We start from the raw sequence: 24,384 nt of genomic DNA, 5'->3' as shown, positions 1-24,384 counted from the left end.
AAGCACATGCCACCATCTCTTTCTTTCCCAGATCTCTTCATCCCTTCTGCTAATTTAATTTTTCTCTCTTATCCTGAGTAAGCATTGAGCGTTGCTAACACCAAACTTACATTTCATTACATTTTGTGATAATTGGTCTGCTGGTAATTTGAAGGTTGATTAGTTTTTTGTTACCTGTGATTACAAACAGGCACGCTTAAATGTTGCTTTAGTGCCAATCTGCTGCTCTAGTCAAGAATAATTAAGATACTTTCTCTTGTAATTGAAAGTAACCGCTGATGGACAGGTAATCTAGCTGATGGATGGACTTAATACGTGTTCTCTCCTGGTAGATGGTACCTGCTCACAGTGGCAGGGCTTTTTTAGTTCAGTTAATTACCATTTGTTGTTAATCAATTACATACAACCAGCACATATAGTCTCCATTGACCTGTGAGAGGGGTGATCGTTGCGTTGCATGGCATACCGCTCCCTTTAATCCCTGGGCTCTTGACAGAAGACGCAGTCTCGTTTCTGATCCTCTCCTGACTCAATCTGAATGGTGATGGAGTGGAAGCTGTAGTGCTCAAATAGGGCTTGAGTAATATCTCGCAAAATCTTCTGGCTGTCCGCTGTGTCCGCTATAGGCAGCAAGCAGAAAATAATCAAAATGCATATGATATAATACTTGAAAGAAGAGTAAGCGTTTACTGACAGAACCTTTGCAAACTTCTACCAAGAAGTTTGCTTTGAGAAGTGTTTCTTGTCCTTTTTATCCTCCTTTGAGGAACCTGTATGTCAGCAAAAGTTTGTTCATTCAAATGTGGTTGGAATATGCAATTTTGGCACGGACTAAGCTAAGAGTAATCACCAAAGAAATTCAGTTTGGCAGAAGACTGGAGGAAAGCAGGAATACTTAATAAAGATTAGTTCATCCAGTCAGGGAGTAGCAACAGTGCCAAGTGATTTGGGTGGCCGATAGACTCACTCTTTTTGGGAAGTGGGGACTCCATGGAGAACTTCACTTCTGAACCCATTCTTGGCCAAACACAGGTGGAATTTTTTTCTTAAATAAACCTTAACTTGTACAAAGCAAACAGATAAACAGGAAAATTGATCTGGGTAGTGGACAATTTGTCAATAGGGATAAGGACTACTTTTTAAAACACTATTTTTAAAGATGAACTGTTCCCCTGGAGTTATCTCTGTGCTCCAAGCTATGTTTTAAGATAGTTTTACTGCTAGAGATGCATCAGGAATGCAGATTTGCCCCATGAGTTTTTCTTATAGGCATCAACAGTTTTCAAGTTTGACAAAATCACTCCAAAATCTATTTGATATTGTGAGAAAAATCCAGCCTGGGTCTAGTTCTTATAATTTATTTAAAATATCTTGCTGTTTACTTCCTTGCTCCACAGCCCCTGCAGTTTTCAAGTTTGGGGCTAAGTGGAGGTCCCCGGTGTTTTGGCAAGATTTCTGGGAGGAGGATTTGAGAGGTTTTTTTGGTGGTGGTGGTATTTTTCCAACAAAATGATGACAGTTGTTTTAACAAGCAACAGATATACTGTCAGTTGTATCCCTATCAGGAGAGACAGACCTTTACTAGGCAGCGGCTGAATACTTACTCCCTGTTTACAGAAATTTACTGACCTGTGGCAACATGAGCAGACAGAATAGTTTGATTCATTGTCAAAGACCAAAGATGAAGGTTGTGAACAGACTCCACTTTCTCAACTGCTAAAATCCTTGCTTTCACTGCATCATAAGCAAGTCCTTTTGATGTCCCTTAAAAGGAGAAATTGGTGGAAAAGAAATATTTTGAAGAGATAAGAATGATGATCATATTAGAGGAAAATGCATCGAGAACCTTTATTTGGTTAGATGTATAATTTTGATAACAATACTTAATGCTTTGGAAAGCCTGTCTAGAGTTCACTGTGAAATTGAGTCCTATCCCTTGTTTTATACTTCTCCATGGAAGAATGAGACTCATGCATGTCTTAGGAGAAACTCTGAGGGTCTGGTTTACATAGGAAAGTGAGCTGTTTAGCCAGATCCTGTCATAGCTTTGCACCAACATCTTTTTTGAGCGCAGATTTTATGGCATCACCTGAGCACCTCTGAGGGATTCTGTCCTCAATACACTTACACAATAGAGAAGCATCTGTTTAGCAGAGAAGGAAAGATGAACATAAATATTGAAACTGTTTGACTCCGGAATCTTAAATGAGATTAGATCCCAGGTCTAGTTAATGAGTAGATCAGTGATTGTTTTCTGTCTTACAAAAGATGAAGATCCTCAGCCAGAGTGAGGACAATTGTTACAGGGTGAGATGCAACATGAAATTCAGAGTTTAATCTAAATCCAGATTTGACCAAGGAATTGAACTACAGCTCTTCCCTGGAGTGAGACACGAGCGTTTGGAAATGCACCTCTGTGCCCACATGAACAGCTGTGTTCATCATGCTTCACTCGGATCGGTAAATTGAAAAATATTTTTAATGCCACCAGTTATGAAGTATAATAATGATAACCACAGTATTAGTTAATTTTGTCTTTCATACTGTAACTGATAATTATTTGTAATTGTTAATGACCCCAGTGTTGTATGCTTTGTCCTATTCGTTTATTACAAGAATAATATGCTATACGGAGTACTGACTTAGTAGAACATGATGCTGACATGCACATGTTCTTTAGAGAAAACCATGGACAGTCAGTGCCTGCAGGACACAGTCACAAGGGCTGTGGGGCTGACACCCCAGGTCAGTCTGGATGCATGTGGTGAGAGCCATCTCCAGTACCAGCTTCAACATCTAATTTCTCTTTAGAAAATTCTGGGCAGCACATGATACTTCAGAGGTAGGAGAATGGCTTCAGAGACCTCCCCAGAAGGACAATGTGAAAGCGCTTGCTGCAGAGGGGAACAGAACATTGTCAATTTTGGCATGTCAGCACTGCTTACGGAAGCTGGAAATCACTGGTCTGAGAAAGAGACCCCTGAGTGTCAGGGGCTGCCTGGCCTTCCCATTAGTTTGATTTTTAATTTTTTTTTCCCCAGAAATCAAGAGATCTTCTGATTTTTTGGCAGCCAAGATACAGCCAGTTGCTGCAATCTGTCTAGGTACGCTCCTACACAAATATATCTCTATCGCACAGTCACCGAAAGCAAACCAACCCTAGAATGAAGCTTTACTGTAAAACAACATTGGAAATTTCCTTTCTTGAAACAGAAGTAGGTGCAAATTGAAAGAGAGAAGTAAATAGCCATGCAGACAGTCACACTGAGTAACTCGTATCCATTCAAAACCTACACTGTTAGAGATACTTTTCCCTTTAATCCTTATGTATTCATAGTTGAGAAAGAGGTTGCATTGTATTATTCAGTGTAAGGAAGGCAAAAACATGCATCTATGACTGCTCGAGTCATTTGGCCTTGCATATCAAATATTCAGGCCCACAGCTGACAGGATTAAAGATTGCTAAGCCTGTTCTTCTCGCTACTGATGTGCTGAGAATTGTCTATTCCCTTGCACCTGAATGCGACTGGAAAGCTCCATCGGCTTGCTTTTCTGGATTGCCTTAACTGAAAATCTTTTAAACTTCTGCCTCTTGCACTCAGCTTATTTCACAGACACAGTTCAAAGCACAGTCTGTTTCTTTTCTTTGGGTTGTTTTTTTTTTTTGGCAAAGACTTGTACTTCACATGGGTAAAAGAATTACACCATGAACAAAGTGAGTAGACATCTCATATGCCAAGGGGGTGATAAAAAGCAATGCTACACATACAACAAACAAAAGCAACTCAGTTTTAGGAATACATTGGGAGTTCATTAGCAAAAACACAGTAAACAGCTTGTTATGAAAACTGGCATATGTATAAATCTTCTAGTGCAATGGAAGAAAACAGTTGTGATTCAAATTGTAATTAGGATTAAAACATGATCAGAGTTATGAGAATACTGGAAACTGATACAGAAATGTGCCATTATACTTTTGTCAGGGAGCATAAGCATTATGGAGAAAGACAGAGAAAAAAACCAAAATATCACTGTATTGATTCTGGAATCGGGTCCTACCTTCCATTAACACAATCAAAATATCCCTTAAAATGGTGATGGTGGTTGCCAAAACAAAGATGGAAAACACAAATGTGCAGATTGGGTCAGCTATTTTGTATTCTGGCTAGAAAAAATACGAACACATCAATTTGTTAATTTCATTATTGTCAGGTATTGCCATTTTTAATTAGTTAATCTCAAAGAACAATACATTCCATTAATCTAGTGCAGTATGAGTGCTGACCTCCTTTGCCAGTCAGGGAGCCTCAGGGAATGAAGACACTACAGATGAAGAAAGGGAGAGACACCAAAGTATCCTCCTTGCAGTGGAAACACCAAGAAGCAAGTGCTACATTCTCAACAGTCATTTCAATTCCCAGGAATAAGTATAATTGTCTTTCCCTAAATTACAATGTATATCATTAAGACAGAGAAAATATTTACATAAGTGCCTAGTGTCACAATGCTATGAAAATAGCTGTTATCCTTAACTGCAAGGAAGGCAAGTGAACTAATAAAACTAACCTTAAAGAAGATGATAAGTGCGCTAATTAGCACACTAATACTCTGGAATAGATCCCCAACGGCATGCACAAAGGCTGCCCGCAGACTGGCATTGCTCAGAGCTGCCTTTTCCAGAGGGGCCGACACGCGTTCCCCGGCTTGTGCCCCATGGCTGTGCCCGTGGCCGGTCTGGTGCAGAATCAGGCTTAGTCTGCAAGAGACGTAAAGCTGCAAATATCAGTGGGGTTACTGCGTCTCTGAAAGCAGTGATGTCACACACGTCATCAATCCTCTCACTTCTCAATGATGAACAGTAAAATCAAACACATTAAGTAAAAACGCAGAGTGGCTAAGCAGATAATTCCTAGGTGTTTCAGTGTTTTGCATACAAACAAGAAAGACTGTGAACGGGGGAATTCATGAGGCCTCATTTTCTATAGAGTTCCTGAATGTTCTGACATCTAATAAAAAGTGAGATGGAGATTAATCTTTTCCTGGAGTTTGTGCATTTATAGTTTCCCTTCCCAGTGTTGCAGCTGACAGAAAGAAGGAGAGCAACTGCAGGCTTCAGTGAGAAGCAGGATCTCTCTTCTCTACCCCTTTCCATATTCTTATGAAACTCATCAACATTAAATATTTTTGAGGCCAATATCTCTCTGTCTTTTTTATTGAAATACAGCAGCAGGTTAAAAAGTTATATGGAGAGGAAAACTAACTTACAAGATGTTGGCAAGCACGGCACAAGCAGAGGTAATGAGCATCACTGTAGCATCAATATCATAATTGGGGTGTAGCAGCCTCATGCTGGCCAAATACGTCAACACACCGGTCACCATCCAAATGATTATCATAGACATGAAAGCTCCCAGAATTTCTAGGAAATAAAACAATCTTATTTTAAGAGGAATCATAACAGAAATGCAAGAAATTTTAAGAGGTTGATGGGAATGGTTGGAGTTTCGTGAGCTTTACAGCCAGAACAGTTACTTCTTGTGTATTGGTAGCCTTGATGCTCATGAAGAATGGCCCAAACTCCTGTCTGCTCACGGCAAATCCAGTGTATTTGGTGGACTAACCCTGTTCTATCTGCTCCTATTTTTGTGACCGTTCCAGTGACGAGTTCAATTTCCAATTGGAGAAATTTGGAGAAAATGCGGAGTTTGGGGAGGAGCAAACAGAGCTGTAACGGGAAAGAAGGATAAAAGAGCAATTATTTTACACCTTACATAGTTGCCTGGCCCCGCCAGTAGAGTGTGAGGACCTGAGGAACCAACCCTCCTTCCCCAACAAGATTATCTTGGTCGCGGGAGCAGAGGTTGGAGGGAAGGAGAGAGGCATGGCTCACCCAAACCCAGAGGCAGACATAATCCCCCTCCAATGACTTCTCTTGTTTCTGCACACCTCTCGTCACTTCACACTTCAGAAAGTCAGTGACAGCCCCCAACAAGGTCCTGCCAGCAAAACCTCTCCTTCCTCTCTCCTGGGACTCACCCTGCCAATGCCAGAAAATAATTTTTGTACCTCCAGCAGTGATGAGGACAAAAGAAGTTATTTTTTCCCTGGGGCAGCAAAATTTAATTTCGTCTCTATTGGCTCTGAGTTGGGCTCAAATAAATCCAGTCCCCAAGGCCACCTTTTATTGCACTGCCATAGCCGAGGACCAGAGATGTTCGTATCAATGTGCAGCATGTTTTCAATAAGATGTGGGGCTAGTAATTGGCATGTGACTTGAATGGGTAAATGTGTCTCTTTATGAGCACAACTGAGACAATACTGAGGAAAATGAAAGTTCACAGTACAGTGAAAAGCAGTAGGTAGCCAGAAAGAGCAAAACACTTGCACAGACCTCCACTGTCACTTCACGAAAGCAGCTGAAACTCAGCTTATGATTTTGAATATATATTTATGAGGGTCACATATTTTGCAGCAGCCCAGGCTCCAGATGCTTATCAAAATAACCGTTTTGTCTAAAACTGACTAATAATGAATGAAAGTGCACTGACAAGGAAATCTAGTTTTGCTTAAAAGTAGATAGATAAGCTAACATAAACCATGGTGTTTATATTTCCTGATAAACCTGGTGTTTGTATTTTCTGCAAGTTACAGTTTGAAGACCTGCAAGCCTGGCCCAACCGAGGGTGGCTGTGCTATCACTGCTACGAACGGACCCCACAGCTTTTGCGAACACCTCCATAAACATCTGTGTGCGCGTGCTCCACAGCTGAAAATGTTAGAGGTCATCTTTACCTACATAGATGAAAATACGTATTACTTTTCAATGTAGTATCTTAGCAAAAGTTTAGCTAAGCTTACAGACCAGTTCAGAAGTACTAAATGTCTTACTCAAGATGGTCTCAGTTACGTTTCTTCAGAACTACTAGCACAAACAGAGCACAGCAAACAAGAGTATAGGACTGTTTGGGAAACTGTTTCATACCAGTGATAAAGAAATTGAGGTTGAAGAGAGCTCTTCTACCTGGAAGTAGGTCTGGCTCACACTATCAGTCTCTCTCAATGTTACGCTTCTATCCATGTTGCTGAAAGCAGCTGCAGACCCAAAGGACTGTGTTGAACCGCTGTCTTGACTGATTCTGCTGCCTGGTTCTGGCTTAGAAGACGGGAGGCGTTCAGACGGCTCCTGCTAAACCCAGGCCCTGTCATACAAAGTCTTTGCATGACAAACCCTATCTATCAGTCTGAGAAAAGCAGCGAAAAACAGCTTCCAATGTCATGGAGGGCTGCAGCTGCAAGACTTTGGTAGTCAGCGCACAGGGGCTCCGCCACCCACCTGACTGCCCTCAGCTACTCTATTAAGGCACCCACCTGCATGTTAAACTGGAAATACAGCTGGGAAAATAAGCAAGAAACAGGGTAACTATCATGGAATGCAATTAAATAGCCACTGGCATTCGATGCAGGGCTCTCTTTGCTACCAGGATAAAAAGGCAATAAAAGATTGGTTTTGAAGTTCTGCATTGCAATGACAAAAACCTAATAACCCTAACACAGACTGGGGGTGAAGTTGCATGAGGTGGCTGAACCTGCCTACCATCTCGTCGGCAAGACAGAAGTCTCTCTTTCACTTCCCATTGTTCCCAGGCTAAGAGAGCGTAAACTCAAGAAGTAATTATGGATCCACTGATGGTAAGCAGTAGTTTGCTAAGGCTGCAAAATTCAGCTGCGTGTTGGCAACGTAATGTCAGCCACGCTTCAGTCATACTGAACCTCCCTCTCACCCAGCAGCCCGTTTCCAGCAGAGTTGGTAAAATATGCTCAGGGAGCAATATAAAGACAGGAGGAGTATGGCATATGTTTTCTCTGGTGTGTTCTGCAGCTATAGGCAACATTAGCCCACAGACATTCTGAGTCAGAAGCTGCTTCTAGACCTTCGTAGACCTTTAAGGAAGGTTTTGTCATCTGAGTCCTCAGTTCAGGTCTGTAGGTGTCTAGAGCTATTTGAGATACACTGACACCTCCATGTATAACCACACAAGATGTATAGATGACTCGTAGCCTTCTAGAGTGGCAATTGGAGACTGTGGAACCCACTAGGACATTTGAAATAGCACCAATCCCTTACATATGAGCAACTAAACTGAACCCTAAGGCACCCAGCATGGGATTAATTTCCAGAATGAGGCAACTAAATCAAAATGTCTATGTGCAGGTGTGAGCTTGGTGTCTAAGCTCCCATTGTGGACAATGGACACCAAATTAATGGTGATTCGCACAGCTCCCTGCTCCATTGACTGACTGGGAACACATCCTCATTTCTTAACTACAAGTGTCTGGTGGCATTTGAGATGCCCTGGTCTTGTGCTTGGCACCCTGTGCCACAGTCTCCTGTGGGTTTCATGCCACAGCTGCCATTCCCATGCGTAAGTCCCAGACACCCTGGGGATGTAGCATCTGATCTCTATGTTTTGGCAGCTGAATGGAGCCTAGATTTCTGTTGAATGTATCAGAAACTTGGACCCTGTTCTTATTTGTGGTCACTTATGTGTAGACATTGAAATGTAGGTGTCTAAATCTTGAACGGAATCATACCCCCGGAAAATTTTTCTCATAGTTAATATTTTGGTGGTGTCTTGTCTTTTGTAAAAGCACTTGTGTTTGATTGTAAGGCTTTTGGTATTAGATGTCATCTGTAAATATGTTGATTTTGGTTGAGGACAGAACTTTCAAAACCTACCAGAGCTTTCATCTGACAAAAACCAACAGTGATAAGGAGATATGCAGGGAGAGGATTTAGAAAATGGTAAATATTAAAGAATCTCACTTTTCTAGAAATATAACATTGTTGTTACATAATACATTTAACATTATATATTATATATATATGTTATCATCCTATAAATGGAGAAAACCCCTCATTTTTATGGGTATTGGTGCTTTTATAGAAACCTCTGTTTCATAACAGATTGAGGAATCAGTCCTCCTCACACTCAAGTCACTGAGAGAAGTTGCTGTTATCTCAGCCAAAGCCAGCACCAGTCCAAAACTATATTAAATCATGAACTGGAAGACACATTTGTAGGTAAGAGATGCCTGTGCTCTTTACTTCTTTGAAGCTCACTGGATTGCTCTGTTTGTCACGTGTCCTGGGGGATTTGAGAACATTACTGCACTATCTCTAAATACCTGCAGACCTATGTTGAACATCAGCGCATCTTCCAGTGCCTGGCTATTATGACTCCCCTTTCCCATTCCACATGTTCATACCATGACACTTTTGCTACCTGCTCGGAGCCACCCAAAAGTTAGCTGCTTGGTGGGAGGTTTGGAGGCAAGCCACAGCGAGAAGAGGCTGATCAGGAAGCTTGTCAGGTCCACCAGGATGTGTGCTGCATCAGTGATCACCGCCAGGCTCCCGGCGATCTGCCCACCTGTGTGAAACACATGTCCGTATCATGGCTTTGGTCAGAAGTTTGAGTTGACCAGATCAAACTAGAGGCCTGCTTTGCTCTGAATCAAAGGGAAAATTCAATTTTCAGTGATTGTAGACATGACTCAAAGCTCTTCAAAGATAGTTTCATTCATGCAGTGAAAGTAAGTAATAGAAATAAATAAGGTAATTTTCTTTGTCCAAGAGAGAGTCCTAAGGACAATGAGTTGTGATACATTAGTGTTGTGGTTTTATTACTGTTGGATTGTCTTACTGTGACTATTTCAGTATCAGATTTCTTGGTGAAAAGCAGTATTAGGGATCACATTTCTGGTATCCTCCCACTACGTCTTCACAGATCACTGATATTTTTACGTATGCATAAAACCACAGAGACTTAACCTATAAGATTTATTTCTTATTTGATATAGGAAAATACGCATGTTATTCCTGACTTTTAGATGGCTGGATGCCCAAACGTTTATTTGTCACAGGCAACACTGAAACAAGAGTGAAAGAAAAGGTCCCACTAGAAGAGCTGTGATAAACAACCAACAATTTTGGTGAAGGCATAGAGAAAAATGTTCTGTTTGCAGGATTAATCTATCATTTTGCATCTGTAATGCATGATTTAATTTTCCTGCTAGAGCTGGAAAAATGTGGCTGAATGTCATTTACTTTGGGGGATTTTGATTTCATGTGAATTTTGAAAAAAACCCAAACCATTTTAGGCTATCTGAAACCACGTTTCTTTTACCCAGTAAGCCAAATATTATTTTGCCAAATTCTTCTAACCATGTCTCAGGGCTAAAGGGAAATCCAAAGAAACTAAAAGAGTGCTCTAAACTACCCCAGCTGACCGTGGCTGCGGGAGAAGAAAAGGATCACAGGCAGGAAGCTGTCCTGCCAACTTGTTATAGCAGGGGAATCTTAATCAGGGTGAAAACATAGAAAAATGGAAATGTGAAGTAACAGAGCCAAAACATCTAGTTTCTGCATTTGGCAATATGTTTCCATCCTTCTTCAATCATTTAATTAATTTCAGCTCACCTGTTCCTCCTGACCGCAGCCCATATGAGAATCAATGAATCCCGAAAAACATCGTAAAATGCCTCATTCAAACCTTTGGCAAGACACCATTGCCAAAGGGACCAGTAGACATGTCTCTTGTTACCTTATAGATGGAAAGTCTTCATGCCAGCAAGTTGGACTGTCTGTTTAATTTCCTCCCGTACACAGATTTTAGATTAGAATACCTAATACTCTATGGTTTGTCACTGCAGGAGAATATATATTGCACATATAGGGCATATAGTATTTTTTTCTGCTGCTTCCCTACACATCCCATTTACAGCTGCCTGAAAGTTACTTCCCAAAAGGGAGCGGGCATGACTGCAGAATTTGGGGGCATCTCATTCCTTGCAATAAAATGAAAAATTCAACAGAATGGGGATTTCCCAGACCACGAGCAGGTGTAAATGCACATATACTTTTTGGTCATGACACAGCTCCCAGACTTTCACTGTTTGCGGGGTAATTGTTTCCCAAGTGGGAAGCAATTTTGCATAGCAGAGGGAAGCAGGCGTGTCTGACAATGCACAGATGTTAACAACCAAGGCAACAGCCCGCTCTCAGCAAACAAATATGCAGAGCACAAGCTGCCTGCAAAACCCTGTTGCATTTTAGATACTGTATTTCCATGTTCTGTGGGACATCGTTACAAAAGCTTGCTTCTAGCCTGCTGTCTTTGAAAAAATGTTGGCAAATTATTATTTTGTGTATTGCTGGCATAACTAATGGCTTGGGTGAGTTTCTGAGATCTCAGTCTGCTTATCTTAGCAACCAGGTCAAGTTTTTATATGCCTTTTTGACATGAGGACACATGCGGTGTTTGTCTCTCTTTCTAGTGCCCAAATGCAAATAAAGTACTTTGAAATCTGTATTTGGTCCTTAGGCACTAAAAATCCTTGGTAAGCACTTTTATATCAGGGCTGTACATAGGGTGTCGTCGGTTTGACTGATACCTCCGAAACTATAAAGATTGTGATGGATCTGCATCAGAAGAACAGAAGATAATTGTCTTTCCGAGACAGTTGGTGTATCAGTCTCAGCCAACAGTGCCCCTTTTGGGAAAGCAGTAAGGGCCAGCACAGATGGTTTGAGCAAAAATATCACAGGAGAGATCTAGGGATTCAAAGCGGCACAACTTTTCAAGCTCTTTGAGAGTGATGCAGCTTCGTTAGCATAATAATGCCCACGGAAGCTGTTTGCCCTTAAAAGGAGAAGGAAGGGGAACGTGCTTTTTATTTTCAAGAGCAAAGCCTGTGTAACAGTTATAGGCTTTCATCGGTTTGTATCAATACTTCCAACAAGTGGCCTTTATGACTTACAATTACCCACAATGGATGTTTATAGCTTTGTATACCACAAAGCAGTAGAAATTGTCAGTCACTCAATGGTCAATCATCAGGCACAGGCTGTCTAGCCGAATGATTAAAAAAATTAGATATATGGTTCATAATTACAAAAATCTCAATAGACTGCTGTCTGTAACTGCAGTTAATAACTGGTTTGTCAAAGTTTAATGGTCTGAAGCAAAATGGTCTTCAAGCCTGTTACTTAAGCTGTCACTGCAAAAAAGCTGTGTGATTCATTAAGCAAAATGAAACATTTAGTTAACATATCATCTGTCCTTCCAATTATCCTCTAGCATTGCTGCCTTCACTAAACTTAAGCCTACTGATTATATGGTTTTGTTAATAACGCATTACTTCTGGCACTGGAAATGACTGCATGGAGATCTGTGGTACGCACTGGTTTTCATGGGGGAAATGCACATGACCTACAACCAAGAGGGCTTCACACAGATGAAGCGCGTGGGAGGGAAGAGTTGGAGAAGTCCCTGCTGGATTTGGCAGTGGGGGGGAGAAGGCAGAAATGCAGTGGCTCTTTCATTGCCTCCACTTCTCACCTGTGGGGAAGACAAAGCCTTTTTCCCTTTCATTTCCATGGGGATCCTGAGATGCAGGGAAAACAAGGGTTTCAGAGGCATTCCTGGCTGATTTTTGTTTCATCCCAGCCTGTGCGGTTCCCCATGTCTTACCATACCTCACCTCACGGTGGAGAAAAGGAAATTAAAGAGCCAGGAATTATCAGGACAGTATAAATATCACAGAAGCCATGCAGAGAGCAGATCGGTGGTACAAAACAAAAGCTAATGCTCTATGAGCGAGCCAAAAACTTATATTGGATATTGTAGGATGCGTCCAGAAGTGAAGGCTAATTAGACAGGGGAATAATCTTCCATTGATCCAGGGACACACCAGCAGGCCAATTTAAAGGATAAACGTGCCCTGGTATAAATACATTGACTTAACTGAAGAAAAGCAGATGGTGAATCTGGCCCTGGATTTCCCTGGATTTTGTAAAGACTGTTGCATTTAGAATTAGATCCTGCTGCTAGCAGCCTTCATCAGCACTGACGCCTCATTGGCCTGGATAAACATGTAAAATCTTTTAATCTTTTCCAAAAAAAAGTAACCTAATTTATTAGAAACCTTTCGTGACACGATGCTAAGATATGCTAGCCACTTTTAGCCAAGCTTAAAGACCTGGAAGAACAGTTAAGACCATTAACTGATCCTTCTATTCCTTCTAAGGATGCAATCCTTAAACTAATATATGAAAATATTTTGATAGTTTCACTTTAAAAAATAAAAAAACCACACAATTCTTTTAAAGACTGGGGAGAAAGGAGAGTTATTTTATCCCAGGTGGGTTCAGCTCGGTGCGTCATGGATCACTGCACCCAGAGCAGGTGCAGAAGGGCATGAATACGGCTGTGCTGGCCACCCAACTGAGCTCTCTTTGAGCAAACATACTCCCCTGTAATCTCAGCAATCATGAAGAAGATGCAAATTACTGATGCTACACAGAGCTTCCTCCTGGCTTGATGCTGCTCCCTTTTTCTGTTCTCGTAGGCCCATGAGTAGCCATGACAGTGATACTCTGGATTAGCTTCAGTAACTTCTGCTTCCTGATGATGCCTCTCTTCATTTAAATTCTTCTGATGCCGGCTCATCCTTTGGGATTGAAAGAAACAGAAGGTTAAAAAAAGAAAAATCCTGGTTATTTGGGCATCTAGCCCTGCAGCCCCAGAAACTATGTAATTAATGCTTTCAAAGGATAAAAGCAGAGTCGGGAACAGTGGAGCAGGTCATAGGAGAGGCTTGCTCGCACAAGCAAAGCTCTGCGGGAGGGAGCTGCGCATGAAATGACTGCGCTGGCTGTGTTTCCCGGCTCTCTGGGCTCTCCTACATCATTTAGCAGTTTATGAAGCACGGGGTGACTTTCTCAGGCTGTGTATTTTATGCGCACTGCATGATTTTCGAAAAGTCGTACCTCACGCAAATAGTAACCAAATTCAGCATAGCATGGCGACAATTCTATGGGTAATTTCAGGTTTTTATTCCCAACAGCTTTGTCAGGAAGACTGTTAAATGAATTATAAATAAATATGTTAATTACTATTAAAATAAATAATAAATACATCTTTTTCTCAAATATAATTGACTAAAGATATTTCTCTCCTCTCTTTGCATGCAGAACTATTTTATTTCAAATTTCCACATATGTGCAAAAACTATCAATCTTCCAGCAGGGCCTGAGCATAGAAACTATTAGCCCAAAAGTTTCAAAAGCACTTAAAAAATCAGAGAAATCAATTCTTCATAGTATGCTGACACCTTTGTGCCACTGATTTCACAGAAAGATGAGAAGTTCAGCAGAAGTGGCTCTTTGAATATTGCTCCATCACAAGGTGATTTCCCAGCCAAATCTGCCCTGCCACAAGCCCTCAGTACTGTCCTTCTCAGGGCATCCTGACTATGGGATGGCAGTGGTGGTAGAGAGGTCCAGGGCCAAGCACATTGCATCGCAACTGCGGGAGCTGTGGGATGACAATGACATCTGATGCTTTCGCTACAGCAGCCCAGAGACTCCCTCAGGGGAGGCCCCAAGGTGGTTTGGTAAGCAGGGACATTCCCTCCTCCTTATCTTTCAACTGAGAAGAGCCCAAATGGCAAAAAAACTCCTGTCCCAGGAGGCTCGACTGAAAACCGTTATGTCTCTCTAGATACAACATTTATTCCCACGGCTGCTCCTAATGTGATACCCCCATGGGTAAAACACCCCCTGCCATTTACCGAGGCTTGTGGGAGAACACTGTGGCATCAAAAGGTGAATTCTGCCCAGATGCCCGTACGTGACATCCATATAACCACGCATAATGGCTATTTGCAGTCTGTGTGTGCAGGACCGTAGTCCGCAAGCCTACCTGGGCATGCAGCAAACTCCTCTGCTGTTTCCAAGTCTGAAATTAGCCTGGTGGCATGATGTGGGGCTGGGCTTAGCTGCCCCGGTTCCCCATTCCCCATTGCCCCTCTTTTCCCCATTCTGACTAAGGACTTCCCTTTGGGACCAGGAAGAGTTGTTTCTTCAGTTGTGGAAAGGAGACCTATGCTCAGGGAAGTACATGGATCTTGGCGACTTTCTGTAGCATTTCTGCACTGTTTATGGAAGTGTCAAGATGTCTAAAATCTTGCTGGAAAGAAATCATGCCGGTGGCTGCCAATCTGCAGTAGCTGATGTCAAGAAAAAAAATCACACTGAAATCACGAGCTTGTTCCAGCTGCCTTTTTGGGCAGTCTGAGGGGGCTGCAGCTGCTCAGTGGGTCCGAAGTCCTGCCAGGCACCCAGCATCCTGCACCCCACTGATGGGCGAGAGGCAACGGCAGCCGCAGAGCTGTGGAGGCCTCAGCCCCTCTTTGTGTTCATCAGCACCACAGAGGCACTGGCGAAAGGAGAAGAGCTGACCCACCTTGGCAGCCAAGCCCTGCAACTGTAGATAATCAGGGTGGATTTGGTTTTGTAAATATTATTGAGATGTTCCAAGGATGCAACACGTTCCCCTGACTCAGCTTGTTTCCCAGCCAGGTCAGCATGTGGTCTCTGTTTGCTCAGCGGAGGCGACCGGTTCCTCCCGTACATGAGCATCTGGTATGAAAGACCAACTGGTCAGATGTACTGCCCGATGCCTGGAGACAGTGAGTTTTCTTAGTCCTTTTGTCAGTGTTTTCCTTTATTTTCCCCATCTGGGGAATGGACTGCCCATCTGGCAGCTGGGGTCCCTGCTAGCCAGTCCTTCACCAGTCCTTTAGTTTTACATTCATCAGGCTCTTCATGTGCACTGTGTCACTGATGTACAATATTTTCCTGATGAATTAGACTCATAAGGTACCACAAATTGATTCCTTCCAGATGGCTGAATAAAATACTGTAGTTGCCTCACTGGAGATCAGGGCATGAAAGTTTTTCTTTCTCGTGATCCCTCTCTGGAGTTAAATTCCAATGCTTCTCTATAGTTTTGCATGTAAAATTAATTTCCCTCTAACTCAATTTTCATCAGTTGGCATTGAACGTTAAAATCATCTTAACAACATGAGTCATGATCAGCTCAACAGCCTGTCAGGGCAGGGATGCCAAAATTACCCCTGCAGATTTCTGAGCCACCAAATCCTTTCCTTGCTGTTAACAAAATAGGTCGCTTTGTGATGCCTCTCCCTTTTTTAATCTTCAAGTCTCTCCATCAGCCAACAAAACCTCAGAGTACCACCGAAGGGTAGGAGAGCACTGTCCACAGATCTTATTGAACAGATGCAAAAGCAAACAGAGACAGTGTAAACCCACAAATGTCACATTTTTCTGTCTAAAGGGTACCTAAATAAAAGTGGCCCGGTTGTCAGAGGTGGCGAGCATTCGCTGCTCCCTTTGAACTCGCAGAGCAGCATCCGGCCCGATGAGTTAGGAAGACTCCTGCCAGCTCCCCCGCGTAACCATTATTTTTTTCTTCCAAGAACTGCCTGCCACTAATTAAAAGAATCTAAGAGACAGTTTTATAAATGTGTGAATCAAAAGCTTAAGGTGCAGAGATCAGCTCTGTCAAACCATAAACCCCTTCTGAGTGTGTTAGAGCAAGATGTAGGCTTTGAGCTACATCTCTGCACCAGCGCACTGCAAGCAGAGTCCCAGATTAAAAAATAATCTTTTCTCCATTTCAAATTCTCTTTCCTTTGTAAAAAAAAAGATAGTTGGGGGAACGGCACAGAAAGGCTCCTACTGAGTCGTGCCCGGGAGGGGGGAAGGAGAAAATATTAATACATATTGCAGATTCCATACAAATCATTAGCAAAAGCTTTTGATTACAACTTCCTTTTGTTTGTTTTCACTTGATCTGTTGGGTGCCTTGATCTGCAGACTGATGGGAATAATTGCCGTCCTCCTAAACCATTATGAGATCACCAGTCAAAAGAGCAAAATGTGGAATCACTGCACTTCCCACAGGAGATCATCTCCTTCACAAGGGAAAATAGTAATTTTTGGTGTCTGAAAGGCTAATGAAACTGCCTTCAGAGAAAAATCTATCAAAGTCATAGTCACCTCCCTTATTCTGGCACTACTCCTATTTCAACTGATGTACCGATCTTGAGTATTTCCAAGTCGTTTAAGACCCTGCTTATGGCCTGGCTGTCCAGATTTTCCTTTTCTTTATTGTGGGCACAAAACAAAGGCAAATATTTATATATTCGCATACATTTAGGTGTCTACAGGATGGGAATTTTTCCTATGGTTATTTTATTTAGTCTTGTTTTGAGGGCCTGGCCAGGTATGCAGAAATGTATTGGGAATCAATTTCTTTCTGCAAAACAGTACAGCAATAGCTGCACTGATTTGGACCAAAGGTGCATGTAGCCCAGTATCCAAACTCTGTTATGGGCGTGAGGGGATACATAAGTACAAAGTACAAGAAAGGAACATGTCCAGAGCAGTACTGCTCCCCAGTTGCACAAATCTAGGGGCTGGGAAGTGGCTGAACCAGAGCTTGTGTCTAATAACCTTTTACAGATCTTTTTTTCCATGAACCTGGCTGACTTGAAAGTGTTGAGTTTCGCAGTTTAATTATGATTTGTGTAAAAATAATTCATCCTTTGTTACTCCTAAGCTGTCTGCCTGATATTTTAATTAGTTCTTGTACTGTTAGAAATAATGAATGACCATTCCCTGTTTACCTTCATCACATCATTCATGATTTTATGTATCATTGTTGTACCCCTGAACCATCAATTTCCTGAGCTGGTGTCCTAGTTATTTAGTTTCTGTTTCATACCTCTTACTATCTCAGTTCTAATTTTCTTTCCAAGATGAAGTGGGCATAATGGAGACGTCGTATAGCCAGTACTGGGCAGACACAATCCTTTCTACAGGGTCCTCCTGTCACCTAACGTGAGGGCAAAAGCAATGGGATGGGTTTTGCTGAGTCTCCTAAGATCCTGCATGCTCCTGGGGCCAGCTGGCAAGCCAGTACAAAGGACACATAACCACAGGGCCCATAGCTAAAACCCTTCAGAAGTCATAAGAAACACCTAAAGTTTTCCTGGGCATTGACTTCTGCAAAGCACGAGGAGTGGTGAAAAACCTTTATTTGATGAGGACTCTTTGATCCCATAAGAGTTTTCATATTGCCTGCAGGAAGGCAGAAAAAGAAGAAAACTTTCCCTGTATGCTTGTTGTAGAAAATCAATCTCCACCTGAAGAAATCAACTCCCAGGCTCACTTCAAACTTTTTGCCTACTGGTATGAGCCTGGCAGACAGGAATCAATTACAAGACTAAGGCTTCACTGATAGATAGGAATAACTACAGGTCACGTTAATGCCCTGTGTTAAAAACTTTTACATGAAGACAAGCCCTAAGGTTTTTACACATCTTTCAACATTGCCCCCCCCCGCCCCTTTTTTTTTCTTGTGTCTTGTCACAGAGACAAAATTAAAACATAAACCTTGAGACTACAATCCTCGAGTTTCACTTGTGTGATGGTATTCAAAATCCCACTATAATGACATACAAAGAACATGATCAGAAATCCAGAAATCCATGTTGGCTCAAGCCAAAATCTAGTTCACAGCATAGCCAGTACAATCTAATGCAAATCCACTGATTTATGAAGTGAGATATTGAATATTTCTGGTCAATATGAGGTTGTTGAGCCCCCATCCCTGGAGGTGTTCAAGGCCAGGCTGGACGTGGCCTTGGGCAACCTGGTCTAGTGGGAGGTGTCCCTGCCTATGGCAGGGGGGTTGGAACTCGATGATCTTCAAGGTCCTTTCCAACCTAAACTATTCTATGATTCTATGAATATTACACTGATCTATAGTCAGCAAGAAATAAAATCATCTGGCCTGTCTTCATTCGTGGAAACTTCAGGAACTGGGTCAAGACATTGCCTAGGCTTTGATAAATGGTTATCCAGATCACTAGATAGGTGATAACAAATAAAAAATAACGTAACAAATGATTCATTATCTGAAGAATTTATCCTTTAGCACCACCACCATTGACTGTACAAAGACTGTAGAAAACTATCTTGGACACCAAATTCAGACCTAAGTTAAAGAGAGATGATATGAATCTCAGTCGATATGCCTTACAGACAGCTTTTCTGCATAAGGCAGGAGGTTCTGAGTGCTCAGCCTCGGACTCTGTTGTGATTACGGTTCATACCCTTCCTGGGGGTTGGTGAGAAGTGGTGTCCTATCCTGAGACCAGTCCTGTGTAATATCTGTGTCCATTACCTGGAGGAGGAGGTGGAGTGCACCCTGACCAAGTTGGCAGATGATGCGAAGCCGAGGGTGCAGCTGATAAATTGGAGGGCAAGGCTGACATAGGCAGGCTGGAGGAAGGGGCCAATGGGAGCCTTACAAAATTCAACAAGGATGACTGCAAAGTCCCGCACCTGGTACAAACTTCTGAGACCACATCTAGAATATATGTCCAGCTTTGGAATCCGCAGCACAGGAGAGATCAATAAACTGGCACAGGTTCAGCAGAGGGCCGCCAGGATGTTTGAGGGCTGAAGCACTTGCCCTGAGGGAACTGGACTTGTCCAGCCTAGAGAAGATGTGGCTTTGGGGGCATCTAACAACAACTTGCCAATATTTTTGAGGAGGTTATTGAGAAGATGAAGCTTTATTGCTGTGCATGGAGTAAGGATGAGGATAATGTCATAAATTAAAACAATAGAGGTTCAGACTGAATATAAGGAAAAAAAAATTGACTGTGAGGGTAATTCAGTACTGGAGCAGATTACCCAGACGGGTCGTGCAGTCTCCATCTTGAAAGATTTTTTTCAAGATTAGACCAGATAAAGCCCTGAGCAACCTTGTTTGATCTCTCAGCTGACCCCGCTTTGAGCAGGAGTTTGGGCCAGAGACCTCCTGAAGTTCCTTCCAACCTGAATTATCCTACAAGCCTACAGATGACCTTATTTTTGGGGAACTCTGTTAAAGCCCACCCCCTTGTAAGCATTTCAAGTTTGGCATGGGAGACCTCAATGCATCCAAACCCACTAGTGACTCCAGACCGACTTGACACGTACGAAACACCCCCACAGCCTTGTGTGCGAGGAATGGGGCCTGTATTCAGACTTCCTACTCACATGGTTAAGATAAAAACAGTATTGTTCCCTGTGTATTGTAATAATGGCATTTATTGAAAAGAAAGAGGCTGGGGGATGGCAAAGAAATAGGCAATCTGTGTGCAAAATAAATTCTGTTGAAAGCATTAGAGCTGTTCATTAAGCCTACACACAGGGAATGGAAAAATGTGGTAATTTATACCAAAGGCTAAGATGAGCTTATTGCTACTGATCGGCTTAAGACACCTGAAGCTGTGCACGCAGCCGGTCTGTGCAAGCCCGAGCCCAGCAGGGGCTGCATCCCCCCCACGCTGGCTCCCCCGGCGGGCTGGCACCAGCCCCCGGGCTGGCACCCCGGGTCGCTGGGCTACCAGGGGGAGCAGGGCGAGGGCTTCCCCCGAGCTGCCAGCTCTTCCCAATGGAGGGGCACCATGGCTCTCAGCCCCCCTCTCTGGTTATTGTTGGAACAGAGTAATTAGGTCGTGCAGTTAATCAAATTTCACCTGTCAAGAAAAGCTGAGAGGGGGTGCAGCACAAAAGCCACACTCCTGATTGACAAGTCCTCCTCCTCCTGAGGAGCTGTGTTACCACGGGAGTAACTCAGCCATCTCAGGACCTCTGCTATGGAGCCCTCCAGGGACTGGTCCTCAAGCTCTGGGGGCTGTTGGGCACATCTGCAGCAAACAATATCAGCCCAACAATTACAATTGTTGCAGCGATTCATCCCGAATAACTTCAATCCTAAACTAAGAAATAATTATCAGAAAGAAATCGACTCCTTGAGATGGTGAGTCAGCTCTTAGACGGGAGGATGAGCTGCCAGGGGTTACTGTCCCCAGTGTTTGTCCTGCCCCTCTTCTCATGGGAGATATTCCCTGTTCCCGGTGATCCAGGGAAACTGAGGAATTCCTCCCTGTCTCGGGGCAGTCCTTCCCACAGCCTGTAAAAGCTTCATCCAGAGATGTCCTTGTGTCCAGAGGTGGCAAGGCGCCGAAGGACCTCAACCACTGAAGCTGTGCCCACAAAATTGCAAACTATCAAAAAAGGATCTGAGAGACTTCAGTAACTAAAATGAATTGCAGAATCATATGGGATCTTTTTAGAATAAAAATATTACCACAAAAGTAATTTTGGACAGTGCCGTGTATATTTATGGAGCCATGTAATAATATTTAAATAATAACCCAGACACTCAAATAACCAAAATATGATGGCAGTGACCCCAGTATAAGAACATGGAGAGACAGATTTCCATTTGAACTGACCGCATTTATGCCAAGTTTCTGTCTCACGCGTTTTAAGAGAGCCAAGCAATAAATAACCTGAAAACCAATGAGATAATGGAAATGTCAAGAGGTGCTAAGCTGTAACTGAGCAGCTATTTTCTTTTAAAAATACTTGCTGGTCTGAGTCAAGGGGAAGAATGAAAATAAGTTCAACTGCAAAGCTATTTTGTGATAGACATTTATACTCATTTTTTAACCCAAGCTACAGCATATCATATGTTTTCAGAGGGTCTTTCCTCACTCGAGCAAGCGTTTACCCACAGGACCTCTGGTACACGAGAGTTACATCAGCTTCAAGTCTGATAGACTATCCACGTGAATAAAGTTTTGCAGGATCAAGTCCTTAACAGCATCACATTCCTTTCACAATGAATAGATTATTTAGACATCCAAGCATGAAGTAGCCTTGAATCAAACACGGTGTCAATAGCACTATTATAATTCAGCCTAAAATTGCAGCATAATCCATGAGGTTTTGCATCCTACAATAAATCTACTAAGCTTATAAAATACATAGCAGGAGACACTTGCTTCAAGAGTAGATTGGTTCAATCCATCACAGATGCAGACACATCAGGCTGCTGTCAAGTAAATGCATCAAACATTTAATAAGAAAGTTTGGGAAGGAAAAAATCAAACGAAACATTTTGAAAGTAGTGAAAGATACTCCCTGTACGCACTGTGAAACTCCCGTACTTTGACTTCAGCAGCCCGTCAGCACGTTGGTGATCTCGTATTGCTCTCACAGACAAAAGCAATGGCAGGGAAGGAAACAGAGCTGTGTTACCTGTCGAGGGCCAAGGAGTACTTCTTGGTGTCCCTCTCACTCACAAGGCAAGCTCTTTCAAGACCCTTCTTGGCAGCCATCAGGAAAGCCGGTGGGGTTTTGCTTTTTTCCCTCCTTAAACTCTCCTTTCTCTGTTGGAAGTGGATGCGGGCAAAAATGTCCTCCCAACTTATGTGGAAGTCTCTGCCAAATGTTTTTAAATGAAAAGGTTTTAATAATCTTCTCAATAAACCCACTGCGAGAGAAAGCTGCTTTCCTAGCGCTGGTGGCGTCACTAACATGCCAAACAGCAACTTGCTGAGCGCGTCAGATTGGGGGTTTCGGGCCTCCCTCTGTATTTTTTTTTTTTTCTTTTCCCCTCCATGCTCGATGCTGCGATGTGCCCTCCGCTCACGCGGCGGGTGCGTGCTCTCCCCCTCGCTGGCTGTGGGTCAAGCACAGCGCGGCGCACACCCACCTCCACACAGGTGCTCCCACGGCAGAGTAAAGGTGATTAAAACAGCCCGATTTGCCTGGAAACAGTCAAACCACTGTTTGCCTTTCTGCTTGCTCGGCTTGGGAGGAAAGTACAGCTCCCTCACCCCAGAGCCGCACAAACCTCTTTAATCTAAGCGGTCGCTCTAAAGACTTATTTCTACCCCTGGCACGTTTGCTCCTAATGGTTTGAAAGAGAAGAGACTGCTTATTATTGCCATTTGCGACACAGGTTATTGAAATCTTCATTTTACCAGGAAGGACTGTGGGTTGTTATTTCTGCTTTATTCAGTTTGTTAGTTTCTGTCGACAGCCGTGGTCCCTGGAGGGGAGGAGAAGACCTCCAGCCTCACCTCTCACAGCCTGGCCTCAGACACGCTCCTCGGCGCTAATGGGGAATTTTGCACCGGTGCTGTCTGTGCTTTACTGTATTCTTGGCAGAAACAGCCTGTGATTGAGATACCGACCCATCCACTGCCTTCGCAGGAGAGATTAGAAACAGGCAGTCAGCAAACGCTGGGTGCTGCATTTAAATTCTGCAGCTTTTTTTACCATGGGTAGCCTAATATGTATATGATGAGATGGGATCTCCCCTCCCTTCCCCCAGCTGGCAGAACACGTACCTTGTCTGAGATTCATGAGGGCAGGGAGCAACATTTGTACACCATACATATGCAAAAAATGGGGTTTATGACATCAGGGATCCACATGTTGCCTCCCACATGTCAGCCGTGCAAACACTTCCCTGGGGCCTGTGAGCCAAGGAGCTGATGGTATCTCAAACACGTTTCTGAACAGCCACCAGCAAGTGCCAGAAATACATGATTTTTCCACAACATGTTGTTGCCTCTGCCCCTCTAATGTCCTTTTCTCAAGAACCTTCTCCCATGTGTTTATACCCACCTACGCACCCTTATAAGCACCTTTGCTGGAAGAGATTGATTTTCTGACTCATTCCTGGGACTTCCTAGCTTCTTCTGGATATTAAAAAGTGCTTTTTAATGTGGTTTTTTGTTTGTTTTTTTTTTAAGTCACAGCCACTTACTGGGGCCTGACAATGTGGATGGCTGACAGGGATGATTTGAGAAGGGACTCAGGTCCAAGGATGAATAGCATGGACCCAAGGCATTTGCAGATATCTTACAAACCAGAAGTACCACATTACTGACCACCCCAGAAATGCCATTGAGCAGCAATTTTATTCTGCAGCCAGGAGGGAGGAAGGAAGGGCAAGGAAGGCAGCCCTTCCAGCTGCGTGTCCCAAAACCTGACACAGGCTTATCAGTCATACACAACAAGGGCTTCTGTTGGCTCCCCATCCCATAAACACCACCGTTACTGCAGGGGCCCTGTGTGCTTCTCAACTCATCTTTCCTTTAGAAATTACCCATGACCAACACCCTGTCACAGACGGTGGTGCCTGAAAAATAAACCTGGGCTCGTTCCTGATTTACTCAAAGGTGCTAAGCCAAATATCAGGTCTAAACACCCTCAGTTTAAGGAAAATTTAAAATCCACCTCAGAAGCCAACAGATAAAGCCTCTTTCTGTTTCAAACAACTGGGAGCATGTAACTTTTGTTAGTGAGACAGATGAGTTTCCAGTATTTTGCAAAAAGGGGGGTCTCAAGCCTCAGGTGCATGCCAGCAAACAGAGCCATAGATCATTCCCAGCATTTAATCTAGACCTTTGTTTTGTGTTTATTGTTGTCAGTGCTGGGGTTGTGCTTCTCGGGAGACAGGCAGGATAGAAAGAAATCTCTTCAGAGCTTTCCACAAAGATTTGGGTTTCCTCTTTATACGGGCTCTGAAACTCATTAAGAGAGAGACAGCAGCTGTCTGTGGAATTTCTGCTTCAGAGAAATTATTCAGACCATCT

The 24,384-nt window shown here is 43.0% G+C and overlaps 1 protein-coding gene across 1 annotated transcript; it reads right to left on the bottom strand.

Moving 5' to 3' along the window:
- Positions 1-474: 474 nt before the first annotated feature.
- Positions 475-22,113, bottom strand: SLC30A8 (solute carrier family 30 member 8; the record flags this gene model as incomplete). Its single annotated transcript, XM_082499059.1, has 8 exons — positions 475-620; positions 1,630-1,764; positions 4,060-4,165; positions 4,567-4,756; positions 5,266-5,419; positions 9,285-9,423; positions 13,308-13,512; positions 22,034-22,113. 8 exons carry the CDS (start codon positions 22,111-22,113, stop codon positions 475-477), a joined length of 1,155 nt encoding a protein of 384 aa, XP_082355185.1.
- Positions 22,114-24,384: the final 2,271 nt, after the last annotated feature.

Source organism: Vanellus vanellus (assembly GCF_965231255.1).
Source record: "Vanellus vanellus genome assembly, chromosome: 2".
Lineage (NCBI taxonomy): Eukaryota > Metazoa > Chordata > Aves > Charadriiformes > Charadriidae > Vanellus > Vanellus vanellus.
This window is presented reverse-complemented; position numbering and strand designations above follow the sequence as displayed.